Source organism: Pygoscelis adeliae, unplaced genomic scaffold, assembly GCF_000699105.1.
Source record: "Pygoscelis adeliae isolate BGI_AS28 unplaced genomic scaffold, ASM69910v1 Scaffold1, whole genome shotgun sequence".
Taxonomy (NCBI): domain Eukaryota; kingdom Metazoa; phylum Chordata; class Aves; order Sphenisciformes; family Spheniscidae; genus Pygoscelis; species Pygoscelis adeliae.
The window spans coordinates 4471895-4485299 of NW_008824051.1; the positions used below are offsets into that span (position 1 = coordinate 4471895).

The window sequence follows — 13405 nt, forward strand, 5'->3', positions numbered from 1 at the left end:
TTTGGAATGATCACATTTTATTTGGTGTTTTGCTGAACAAAGTAAGTCCTCGCTGCTGATGAGAGTTGAGATATGCAAGTACAAAGGAGAACAGGAGGAGTTGGATGATGTTGCAGACTTTGATGATCACAATGGAATGAGAATACATAGCTGGTGTCCTGGTTTCAGACATCTTTTAGGGGGGAAAAACCCCAACCTGTAGGCCAAATACTAGTGTTTTGGATGTTTTAATACTAGTGTATGGGGAAAATCAAATCGACAGGGGAAGTGTTACATGCAGCGGTGATCAATCAGGATATAGCTGCTTGAACATTAGAATGTTCATTGTAGTGACCGCTAGATTTGTGTAGTGTTTCAAAATCATGATACATGTAGTCAATTAAAATGCCTTTATAATTTTGCATTAAATTAAGTGTAATGTGTTCTTTGATACAAACTTTAAAAAAAGACACAAATGAAACAGTCTCACTTTTCACTTCTGTTTAAAGAACCAGAGGTCCACCACTGTTGAAACTGGAAGTAATTGTCAGTTCCAGAGCATATACATAAACTCACTTCACAAACCTCTTGCCTTTGAACAGTCAAACTTCGCAGATCTTCTGAGTGACTGTTTCTCACTTATTTTTATCAAGTTGACTAGCTCTTGTCTGGGTTTCTCTGAAATGATGTGCAGTATGCTCAGGTAGAAGCTGTCTGGACTGTTAGCACTTGAAAAAAATAAAGCGAACTTGGTAAGAGTTTTAGTGAGAGCATATAGCAAGAGCTCAGTTTAGGTGATGCACAGTGAAGTTCATGCAACTGAGAGAGCTTAGGAAGATGCAAAGAGGTTAAATTTTGATCGTTTCTGCTGAGGTCATGTTACTGATGCATCAAGTGTACTTATTCATGAATGCTCTCGGTCCCAGTGGAGGCTGCCTGTGGTTGATGGAAACTTGCAATCTGTGTTGACATGATTTAGACTATATTTCCTCTTTGTAAATGAATTACGAAATTTGGGGGGTGGTGTGCGTTCATTCCATGGTACATAAGCATTAATGTATAGGTCTTGAGATATGTATTCAGTAGGTTTATGTGACCATACAGGAGAGTGAGCTCTGTGGTAAATGCTGAATTTTGGAATGATGAATAAATATTTGATATTAAAGATGGAAGTGCAAGTTTAATGTTGATATTCAGTTTTTATTATTCGGAAAAGTTCCTGCAAATTTGAAGGGCCCTAGCAGACACACCTTTTCCTTTTCTGAACTTGTGCAGAAGAAGATTAGAGGATTAAGCTATTAAAACTCAGGCTGCTAAGTTCAAAAGACTGTAGCTAAATACAGTTCAATACTGTTCAAAATAACCAGCATGTTAAAGCGCTTCTTTCTTTCTTTCTATAAACGGTTGTAACAGTGATAAAGTAGGTTGAGTGTATCTAGTTAAATCCGTGTCGAAGAGCACATGCAGTTACTTGCAGTAACAAGGTAGCTGCTCTTCTGTAGACGACAACCTGCTTCAGATGGAGCTGAGGTCACCCGGCATCTGGTGCTGGCGCCTGTAGCTCAGCTACGCATTGTGTAGCCTGTTTGCAGCCAGCTGCGCTATTTGTGCAGTGACTCAGTGCTGGGAGGAGGAGAGCCATCATGTGAGATGTATTCTAGTGGGTAGTGACTGTTAGATTAGATAATGGTATCTATGCCCACATGCTGGGGCTTTCAGCATTTTAGAGTAAAACTCCAAACATTACTGTCTTGTTCATTGCTCCATAGATTGAGGCAGGGTTAGAGGAGCTGGTGCGAGAGCTCAAAGCAGCCCTGAAAGTCTAGGCATACGGCGACTCCAGGACTGGAATACTATGGACTTTTTCTTGCAGAGCTAGTCATTGCAATGCAACTTTTTAAATTTGTAAATATATTTTAATGGTTAAAGGTATTTTAATATTTATTTAATTGGTAAATGTAAGTTTAATGGCCAGATCACCGACACAGTTTGAACAACTCCATTGGTTTGGGTTGATGAATCTGGGTTTTTGGTAATTAATTATGGTTGATATTATACACTTACCTTTCGAACTTTGACATAGTGGCATTATTGCTAGATTTCTTGTTTATGTTGGGTTATAAAATTTACATTTTAAAAAAAACTAGTGAAGCACAGATTGAAAGATGAGTATGTAGTTGAATGCTTTTGTTATATCGCATTTGGTTTCTTATACAGAATGTCTTAACGGTAACTTTCAGAATAGATGAAGTGCAGAATATATTACTGCAATGTTTTAAGCTAGCAATGGTCAACCTTCATGCTGCCTTTTGGGTGTCATCCTTGTGTTTGTTTTCTGCTATGCCATGTTTGTTTGTTTTAGAATAGGTAACAGCACAAGCAAGAAACTGTTCTTCAGAAGAAGCAAAAAAATGATGTGTGACACAAACCTGAAAATCTCCCCTCAAGAGAATCTGTTTTAAGATTGTTTTTTTAATTTGACTTTTTTTTTTTTAGTGGCTCAAGTGATGGTTTTTGATGTCCTTTTTCAATACACTCATCTTATTAGTGATCTTTTTCCCCCCATCCTTGTTGTATCTTTAAGCAGACAAAATGGGGATAGTATTCCTATTGATCTTTCTGAGTGATTTGATGCCCTGCTTTGACACCAAATTATTCAGCCAAGAAAGAATGGAATATGAAATTGGTGTGTTCATAAATGATGACTAACAGCTGTCAAATACTGTGTATTATCTGCCTGTAGCTGACCTCTTCACTCAGTGCAGCAATTACTTCAGTCAGCTCTGTTCCTCAAGATATTTTGTTTTCTGCAGGCTTTGTCTTGGATCTTTGTTTTCTACAGTGAGTTTTATGATCAAATACTTCAAACCAGTTTCTCTTCATCTTGGAATGTCTATCATCTCAGTGCCTGTTGAATTTGGATGTGATACAAAGATGCTTCTGTCTGTACTGTTCATGGCAATACCGCTGTTTTTAATGTATCTGGCTTCATGACAAGAAGCCTTTCGGGTTTGTGGCTGAATTCTGTTATTCAGGTTGATATATGGTCTTCTCGATGCAGTTTACTATCATCTTTTTAGGAAAAAATTTAATGGCTTGATCTCGCGTCCAAGAGCAAAGCAAGCCAGTGTTTGAATCCTGAAGATTTATGTGAACGTACAGAAAAACTTCCACCTGAGGAAACAAGGTGACCTGCCAGAGCAGACAGCTATTTGCTTTCACAAACTGTTTCAGCAATGGATTTGTTACATGTAGGTTTTTTCGCTTGGTGCCCTTGTGACAACAGCTCTGTTTTTTGGCACAATGAGAGTTGCTTAATGCTGAGGCATACTTTCTCTGGTGGAAGGACAGGCTTTCCACAAACTGAGACGCTTGCAGTAACTCCTACAGATGACCAAGATATGGGCTTAAACATGAAAAGTGTTCCAGAAAAAGACAGGTTCTCTCTGGCTATTAAGTCTGCTCTGACAGAGAATATCATTTTACCAGTGAACACTGAAGTTTCTTAATCTAGTTGAGATCTTTGTCTTCCCTTCAACCCATGTGGTAATGGTCATATTTCAAGAAAATTGATTGAGGCTTCAATTCTTTTGAATGACTATGTTGAAGTCCTTAGCAAAGGGACCAGAGGGTAGCTGTCAGTCATTCACCTCCAGGAGCAGAAGTTAAACCCCACCCCCACCCCCCCGATCTAAAGGTATCGAATAATATTATTTTGGGATAGCTTCCTAGTTGCTGTGTGTGATGATCTGTTGAATGTAATGATGTTACTTGCTAGTGAAAGGCGTGATAGAAAGTGATCTTGGTGTACATGAGGTATTGGCTTATTTAATATAACATCAAGAGCTGAGATAGTGGCACTACTTCGTAATGGTTATTCCCCTTTATGCTCTGATTCAGAGCAAACTAGGGGAAGGCTTTGTGTGCACCTGGCTAAACTAACAGCAATTCTGTTCTGCAGTTGTCATGTAGGAGAAATTCTAAACACCTTCACCATCGCAAAATGTGGGGTTTTTTTCAGCAGGGATGCAACAGTGTGTACTTAACTCTACTCGTTGCATTTTTCTCCTTGTGTTATTTCAAGAATGTAGTCATGCTCCTGATTCTTGGCTGCCCAAAGAACTGGAGGATTAATGCTGATAGAGTTCAAAGTCACAAGTTAGTATTGTAAATATGATTCTTTCTTCATCCTCTGACTATACCACCTCATACCTCTTTAATTGGACAAAAGTATAAAGGCAAGAAAAAGAGGGGAAATAACTTTAAAAGCTGTTGCAATATTGAAGTAAGTTAATTTACAAACAACAACAACAAAACCCAACCAATACCTGTCCCCCTCAACGCCCCAAAGTGAAGTTTCCTAAGATGTTTTTGGCATGGAAGTAATTAAAATCCAAAAAGAAAGTTTCATGAGTAGAATGCGTGATAAAGCTAGCAGCTATTCGGAAATCCAGAAGTTGACTCTTTGAATCTAAACGTGCAACAGTACCTACGTTGCGTATATGACTGACGTGCTGTTCAGTTTTATAGCACTGTCTCAACTATTCAATGTAAATTAGCTCTTAGAGTCTAGTAATTCACACCTTTAAAATAATTAGGATCACTTTGCCTTAGCATAATTAGCATTTCACTATAAGATAGCTTTCTGGGGCTTTTTTAGTACCTCTTTAGCTTTTTCAAAAGTTGTCCTGATAGCTAGATACTGTGCTTTCTAAGGCTGAAGGATTTTTATGTATTGCTTTCACAATGTTCTTGAACATTCCCATGCTTCAGAACTACCAAAGTCTTGACATTTCAGAAATGCTTTAATTGATGTGTAGTGACTCTTCTTAATCTACTAATGCTTTTGCATAATATAATTTTGATCTCTGACAAAATTTTAAAATAAAATTACATTTTCTAATGCTAACTAAACAAAGCAGGGTTTTATTGCAAACAAATTTATCCTTTTTTTAATTAGCAAAATGAGTTCTTAATCTTTTTAAGCTACAACTGTTACACTTGTTAAGCTGTAGTTCTTAGTTTATGAAATTCATCCTTGCTCATTAAGCTGTGTTGAAGCAACTTGATTGCATTACTGGCATACTGATCTTTTGACCTGTGCCACTTTTGGTTTTCTATCTGAAAGGTTTATTAAAATTGTTAAAACTACTGTAAAAATGTAGTGGGTTGTGGTATGTGGTGGGTTTTGTTTTGTTTTGAGTTTGTTTTGTTATTTTGGTTTTTTTTTTTCCTTTTCCTTCTTGACAAAGGGATGCTTCAGCGATACATAATGAGAATAATTTTAAAATTATTCTCAAGGATGGTGTATTTAATCTTATGTAAAATTCCCATGCAGTAAGATATATAAGATAGGAAACGTTTGCAAGGTATTTTGCAAGGTATTTTGCTGCCCTCTCTTGGTAGAGCATTTGTAACATAAGCAAAGTGCTCAACTTGTTCATAGTTTTTTATTTGTACATTTAAATTCTGGTTTTATTCCTTTATTTCCTGAAGAAATGGAAAATGAGGATTCTTTTACAAAAATAAAACATTAAATACTGAATCACTCAATATTTATTTAATTATGAGAACTCTTTCATTTAGGTCCTGTGTAGGTAAAAGTGGTTAACTCACTGCCGTTTATCTAATCTTTGTAGACAGCCAATGCAGTTTGATAGTGTTGATTGCTGACTGAAATATTTTTTGCTTCGGATAAAGGTTAAAGCGTTTAAATGCTTAGGTACATTTTGTTATGACACACGGACATTGTGTGTCTTTATAGCTCTCTAAAGAGGAGAAAAACCCCAGGTGAGCCTCAGGAACGTGTTCACACATATTAGAACTAGTCAATCCCAAACAAACAGTTTGATTTAGGCATACATCTTACACTTTAGCTAAAACTGCATGTAATTACATGCTATATGGAGACAGAGTGTACATTTGTATACAGTCTCGTCGTCCATGTCTCCCTCCTCCCCTCCTTGAACATAGTACATACACACACAGACGTACCCCTCTCAATAGTTAGAAAGGCTTTAAGTAAAAACTAACAGAAGTCCTCACCCTTCTGGGCCAGGGCAAACGCCTGGAATACTTTCCCCTGCTACTCTCTAATCCTCTGGGCATTTTTGGTTCAACAACTGCTTGTGCATGATGCAATTTCTGTTTTCTAAATGACCTTCCATGGTTGGTTTGGTTGGGTTTTTTTTCTTCTGTGGGCTCTTTCCTATTCTTTCTTTGAATCACTCTGGCAAGGAGTTCCATGGCTCATCTGCCTGATGTGCAGAAGTGCTCACTCTATTTATTTAAATTTTTTTGAGCTTTGCTATTATTAGCTGCATTGACTCTTTCCTCCCAGCTGTTGTATTAGGATGTCCTCATCACTCAGGATTTTATAGGCCTTCAGTTGTCTTTTCCAAAATGCAGAATTCCAGCTTCTTTAGTTATTTTTTTGAATGGAAACTGGTACATTTGATCATAGTGTTGGTGCTCTTTGAACCTTTTTAGTTCTGCTGTTTTACCCCTTTTGAGATGGGAACAGGGATGCAGGGTTTGTGAAGCAGAATGATGGTATTTTCTATACTGCTGTGTAATCCTTTCCTGACGTGTAGCATCTGGTTTATGTTTTTGAACAGAACATGTCAATGAATGGATGTTGTTATAGAACTGTCTGTCATGACCCTAACATCTCACTCCTGAGTCAGTAGTCAACTCGTAGTCCAGCATTTTGTATATGAATTTACCAGATTTCCCCTCTCTCCGCTGCGTCACTTCACTTATATTTCAGTTGAATCTTATTTGCTAATTTTATTTCCCAGTTACTTGGAATTAGAAGACCCATCAGTAGTTCTTCATAATCAGTCATCACCCTTGCTATCCTAAATAAATTTAATATTAAGGAGCTTAGTCAAGAGCACTTCACTGTTTCTTTTCCAGGTTGCTTATGAAAATACGAAATGGCACAGCTCTTGCTATGGCTGATTGCAGACAGTGACATTGCCTCAGTGACACTGCTCTTATGTGAGAAGTGACCTACGTTGAGGTTCTATTCTGTAAAGAGATGAAGAACTTGAGAAAAAGAAAATTTAAATATCTGGCCAGCTGCTTGATGTGTTATTAAACCCAGTGAATTGATACCTTCTAGTTTCATAAACTAAATATAACATGAAATGTTTATAACCTCAAATGCCTTATCTACATTTCAGTTTTAGGATTAATAGTGTGTACGTTCCTAGGTAGAATATGCTAGTTTCTGGCAAATGAATGAAAAAGAATGAACAAAATAAACAAAAGCTGCTTTGGAGTCTGTAAATGTTGACTCCTGCTCTGAATAGCCTTTTAGCTACAAACAGCTGTGTATCCACCTCTCCTTTACAAAAAAAAAGCCTAAGATGACCAAACTGAAGCTATGCATGATGAAACCCTGCTTTCCTCTAGTAATAGATATTTATCTGAGGGGAAAAAGAGCACACGATAAAACTAGTTTTGTACAATACAGAGCAAGCAAAAATGTAATCCAAAAATATCCTTAATATCCCTTTTGGAGCTTAAATTTCTGTGGTTTATATTGTGTTCTCTTGATATTTTGTAGAAATCCTCTACTGGTTCCAAATATGTATCAGTCACTTACCAGACTTTTTGGTGGACTTCAGAGGCTAAAAATCAAGCATTTAACAAACTGAGTTGCAGCCCTAATTTCTTAATGACTACTATTACAACTTTGTTATATGGGAGAGCAGAAGCTGACGGAAGAATTGATACAGGAGCAGAACTATTTTGCAGCTTCTGAGGATGTTGGGTAACAAGTTCAGTAGGGAAAAGTCTTTTTGCTGTACGTAACTGGAACTTAATTGTTTATAGCAATTATGAAATTTCAGTATTTTACAGGGGTTTTTTTGTTTGTTTTTTAAAAGAAAAAACATTGTTCTGAAAGAGAATGGACTTCAATAGTAACAGTGTATGAGCTGGGGTTTCCAGTTCTGCCAGTATTTTCGGAGCATGAATAGGAATGAAATAGCTGAAGTTCCCTTCATTTTCAGGCTTCAGTTTTACATGGCTCTAAGCGTATACTATAGAATTACTAATGACCTTTCCAAATAAGTGGAAAGTGACCTTTCCTTGCCCAGTGGCAGTCCATAGAAAATACATATCTAATAGCTTAAGGTGTCAAAATATAGGTCTCCTTTTTGCTTTATAGTTAAAAGCTGCCTGTGCTTTGTATTTGGTGAGAAGCTATCTTCAGTTTGCATCTGAAGTGGGGTGGAAAAAAATGGCTGTGTGCTTTAAAAAGAAAAACTTGTATATAAATGTCATGATTTTTTTCTGAAAATAAGAATTCAAATAGAGGACAATAACTAACAACATTTTCAGTGGTATGTACTGACAGGAACATATTGGCCACAGCTTTGAGGAGGATGTGCCTGATTTTTGTTTTAGTAGTGAGTTCCCCCAAGATACGAAAAAGCTTTGAAAATCGAAAAGCTATATTTTCGCCAACAAGAAACGTGTCTTTTTTAAATATAATTAAAAAAACCCCCAAAACCTAAAGAAAATGTAAAACAAGTTGAGGAAAAAAAGCAAAAGGGTTGTTTACAGCTTTTCCCACTGTATTTTTGTAGGAAAGTTCTTTCTTTCAGCCAACCTAGTGGCTTTGGCAGCAAATTTTGCATGATTCCTTCTTACCCTTAGGAAGTTCTTTATATTTCCTCTGCCTGGCTTTTACTTGTTTTCCTCCTCTCCACGTCTTCCCCCTCTCTGCTTTCCTTTGCAAAGACTCCCATGAGCTGGAAACCCTGCCAGCTCCCTGCAGTGTTTCCCTGGCTGCTGCACCCTGGATTTTTTTTCTGACCATGTCCAGTTTCCCCTGCCTTCAGGGTGTTCTCGTCTTGACGCCAGTTGTTGTATGTGCATGTAGTAGTACGCAGGTGGAGAGGGACACGTATACGTTTTGATGCTTCTGTAAAATTTGGATAAATACTAGCTTGACTAGTTTATCTGAAAAACGTAATTTGTTTGGGGGTGGGTTTTTTTGTTGAGTATTCGTGTTACTGCTATTTCACTGTACTTGTATTCACTGCTTCGAGTATAGAATACCATGCAAAGAACAAATATAACTCCATATCCCAAACTGGGAAGATTGCATCAGTTAGTAAATTATCAGCAACAGCTTTCTATTCTTACGTCTTGAAAGCTGTCTCTCAGAATGTTAAATTAATTAAGAGGAAATTGGATATATGATTCTTTTTACTGTGAGCATAATACAACTATTACGCAGCTCAGAAAGATAACACGTAGAATTAAGAATTTTATGTAGGTACAAATGCTGTGCTTTTGTTCTCACCGGTGCAAAGATTGTTGATTAGTTTATCTCTTCTTGTCCTCTAACAGTTGCTTGATATTTTTGGTTTTCGCTTTGCAGCTTAGTCTTTTTCCTTTTTTCACGATTGTAGACAGTTGCAAGAGCAACAGAGGCAGAAGGAGCTGGAACGGGAGAGGCTGGATCGTGAACGAATGGAACGGGAGAGGCTGGAGAGAGAGAGGCTAGAAAGGGAAAGACTTGAAAGAGAGCGCCTAGAACAGGAGCAACTGGAGAGAGAACGGCAAGAAAGGGAACGGCAAGAACGCCTAGAAAGGGAGAGACAAGAGAAGGAGAGGCAGGATGGAGAAAGACTTGAACGACTTGAACGGGAAAGGCAAGAAAGAGAACGGCAAGAACAGTTGGAAAGGGAACAATTGGAATGGGAAAGAGAGAGAAGAATTTCAAATGCTGGTAAGAATTTCAAAACTGAGTGTATTCAAGTACCAGACTACTCTTTATGTGTTTGGGTGATGGAGTGGGAGAGAAGCAACAAAGGGCAGTGAGTACAGTGGTGCAACAACAGTCAGTATTTCAGGCTTCTATTTGCTGGAATTGCTTCCTTTTTTATGGCAAGAAGTCCAAGATCCTTGACTTTCCTGTCATAATTTTCCATTAACTCTGAAATAATTTTTTTTGCACTATTTGCTCACTCCATTGCCGTACTCTCTGATCTCTTGAAGAACTTGAATCATTTTGGGCACCTCCAACATTGATTAAAGTATGATGAGTTAAAATTTCTAAATACCTTATCATTGTTTGCTCTATTAAACAAGATGTATGCTCATTGCATAATTTGGAAAAAAAAACCAACCCCAAACATATGAGGTTGAGTGTGTTAAATGTAGAAGGTATATACCTACATAAGGCGAAGTAATAGTGCGAGAAATGCCTTTCAGTATGAAGTCTTGCTTAATTTATCGTTGTAGTAACATTTCAGTGACATGTATCATATGTATTTGGAGATAAGATAATGCACTGCCTGTGGAAATGTATCCAGCGATAACTGAAAGCTTTCTCATTTTGGTAATATAATGGAACATTTGTCAAGCGCTTGGTTGTTCTTTAGTAACAAACTCAATTTACATAAGAAGTCAGCTGATGGTAAAAGTCCAGGAATACTATGTAAGAGCTAGTCACTTTAGAGCAGAGGATTTTATTGGTAGTTTTATTCCCGGTACTTTCAAGTTTGCGATGGAGCTTTTTCTGGGGAAGAGAAAGATGATACTTGCTGCCTATGGTATGAGTTTTGTTAGTGGAGTTGTAACAAATGTTAAGATCACTACACTTGCTTGCAGTTTGCAACCAAACAAGATGATAAAAGCTGATAAGACTCATTAATCAACCCTGTATCTAATCCATCTCACAGATGGGATTTGAAAAAACTTACTCTAGAACGTACTTGTAAATTCAAATGTTGGCACAAAAATAGTTGGTAAAATTTAAAAGCAGCTGTTGGTAATATGTAAAACTTTCCTAACAGTATTTTCACTTGTGCCTAATCCTCTGGTACTAACTGTAGTCTACATTTATACATTTTGTTTGAATGCTGGTTTTGTTGCTTCATTAGCTCCCTTTTTCTCTTTCTCCTTTTTTTTATCCTGCCTTTGCTGCTGCTTTCCATCTTCTGTCCAGCTCCATCTTTCGACAACTCCCCGTATAGCACTCCACTTCCTGAATACTCCAGTTGCCAGCCTCCTTCAGCACCTCCTCCATCATATGCAAAAGCAGTCTCAGCACCAATGTCAGAGGCCACACCGGAGTACGCTGTAGTGACTTCTGCACCACCGACTTCCACTCCCCCTACACCGCCTCTAAGGCACTCTGCATCACGTTTTGCTACATCTTTAGGCTCAGCTTTCCACCCTGTTCTCCCCCATTATGCTACGGTTCCTCGTCCGCTGAACAAAAGTTCTCGGCCCCCTTCTCCCGTCAATGCCCCGGCGACTTTGCCTCCAAATACAAAGCCTGTTGCCTGGTCTGCGCCCAGTTTTGCCCCCCTTCCCCCGTCTCCTCCAGTAATGATAAGCAGTCCACCAGGCAAAGCTACTGGTCCGAGACCTGTCCTCCCAGTGTCGGCTTCTAATCCAGTGACCCAAATGTCCACGTCTCCCACGGCTCCTAACGGGCTTCCTGAAAACCTGGCTTATCCGGTTCCTTCACCTTCTACCTCAGGTCCAACTCCGCCTCCGCCACCTCCTCCCCCCCCACTGCCTTCCTTTCCGCCTCTGTCACTCTCTGGACCTCAAGCTTCTCCTTCTCCCAACTCCCCGAATGCCTCGACTCCCTCATCCAAGCCTAGTGTTCTCCCTTCTCCCTCTGCAGCTACCCCTGCCTCTGTTGAGAACTCTCTAAACTCTGTGCTGGGAGACTCCTCTGCTTCTGAGCCAGTCTTGCAGGCAGCCTCTCAGCCGATTGAACCTACGACCCAGCAGGGTAAGGCTTTCTGTTATTGCTACTAATGCACTAATCAGGAATGCAGTCGAAACCAATTGGTATCAAAGCCCGTAACTGCCCCGAAGAATTAATACAATGCTTCCAAAGTTGCAGTGATCTTAATACCACAACGAAATACCGTTTGGAAAACTGGGGTAAGGGAAACTTCAAAGCTCTGCGGAGAAGAGCTGGTGTTCTGTGGCCTGTAAAATTCTGATTTCTTAAGCTCTCACCTGTCGAGAACAGAGCTTGTCGAATACTTGCTTGGTGAATCTTGCACTGTTAGTTTATTTGGAACATGGTGTTAACAGGCAGCATCATTAGTTTCCTAATGGCAGCCAACATGGAAGAATGTATATGCGGCTTTAGACACGTGAATGACCTTAAGTGAGGAATAATCTGAACCACTTTGATACTCTATGTAGTTTCAAATTTAGAAAGTAGTATGTAACACCTACAGCATTTCTTTCAGGACAGTGGTCGTATTTTGATATATGGCTGTATGCGCGCATATATATAAAGACAGGTCTTCCTGTGGTATTCTGCCAGCGTAGCTTAAAAAGACATTAGGAAGAAAGTTTGGTAAAGCAGGTGACAGTCTTAATGGACACTCTACCAATATGATAGAAATGTGTTTTACATAGATGTAAATGTCTTTGTTAACCTGAATCCTGCCTTTATATTGATTTAATAGATTTAGGTCTTATATACATAAGTCTGCAGTAGCTCAGCTAAAGGTGTGGGCAGAGGCGCTTCTGGGGGATGAGCAGACTATGGCTTCATCACACACAAGCCATGCAGAGTAGATCCTGTGTAACACCCTCGTCTTAAATGAAGGCATGAGCTACTCTGGGGTGGAGTGGAACTAGGATAAATGGCCTCACTTGTAGTATGGAATAAAAGTGTGCACTTGGATGGTGAGTGACGCCAAGAGAGTTTAAAAGGCTTTTGAATTTACACAGTGGTTAGCAGAGTAGGAAACCAGGAAGACACGTGACATTCCTGCCTGTAGAGGTTGCTTAAGGTAGTTGCGCAGCATTTTTAGTAGCTTATGGCAGTTTGGGTGAGGCGGGGGGCGGACGTGTGGGGCTGTTCTCTTGGTTACAATTTCTTAAACTGTTCCTATAATGACGACACAGTGATCATCAGAATATTCTTTCTTCAAAACACATTTTGTATTGCATATCAATATATGAATTTAAAGCATTAAAGGAATAATAGATAAAAATATAGACAAGCTTGTTCCCATCAGCTTAAAATATGTCAGTCTTCTAACTCACTAATTAGTGTTTGTATTAAATTATTAAAGTTGATTCCTGGAATGTTTTTTAGGGGAAATATTTTCATACAGCTTAGAAATTAGCATTGGAACTCAAACAGTTCAAGGGTTCAGATGTTTGGGTGGTGTGTTAAATGCTTGTTAGTACAATGAGAAGTCACTCTGTTTAGCACCATTTGAACACACAGTATTGTTCCTACACAGTATGATGCTCGTGCCTTACTTGACGCCTTATAAAAGCTTTGCCTGTTTCCTGGTGTAAGATTCTTCTTGGTTGCAGCACAGAACCTGACTGGAGGGGTTTTGTATGTAAATGTCTCTGAAACTGTCTGATCTCTCATAGCATACTATGTAATATTTTTAGTGCTTTTAAT

The 13405-nt window shown here is 38.7% G+C and overlaps 1 protein-coding gene across 7 annotated transcripts in view; it reads left to right on the forward strand.

Annotated features, from left to right (window-relative positions):
* The window catches only part of ENAH (enabled homolog (Drosophila)), a 56567-nt gene that overhangs the window by 22211 nt on the left and 20951 nt on the right, over window positions 1-13405 (forward strand). For 3 of the 7 annotated variants that reach the window (XM_009333646.1, XM_009333647.1, XM_009333648.1), the window contains 2 exons: window positions 9411-9730; window positions 10952-11752. In XM_009333646.1, the coding sequence (XP_009331921.1) occupies window positions 9411-9730; window positions 10952-11752 (1121 nt within the window). The remainder of the gene's footprint in view (window positions 1-9410; window positions 9731-10951; window positions 11753-13405) is intronic. The other 4 variants (XM_009333649.1, XM_009333650.1, XM_009333651.1 and 1 more) reach the window with 2 other exon arrangements.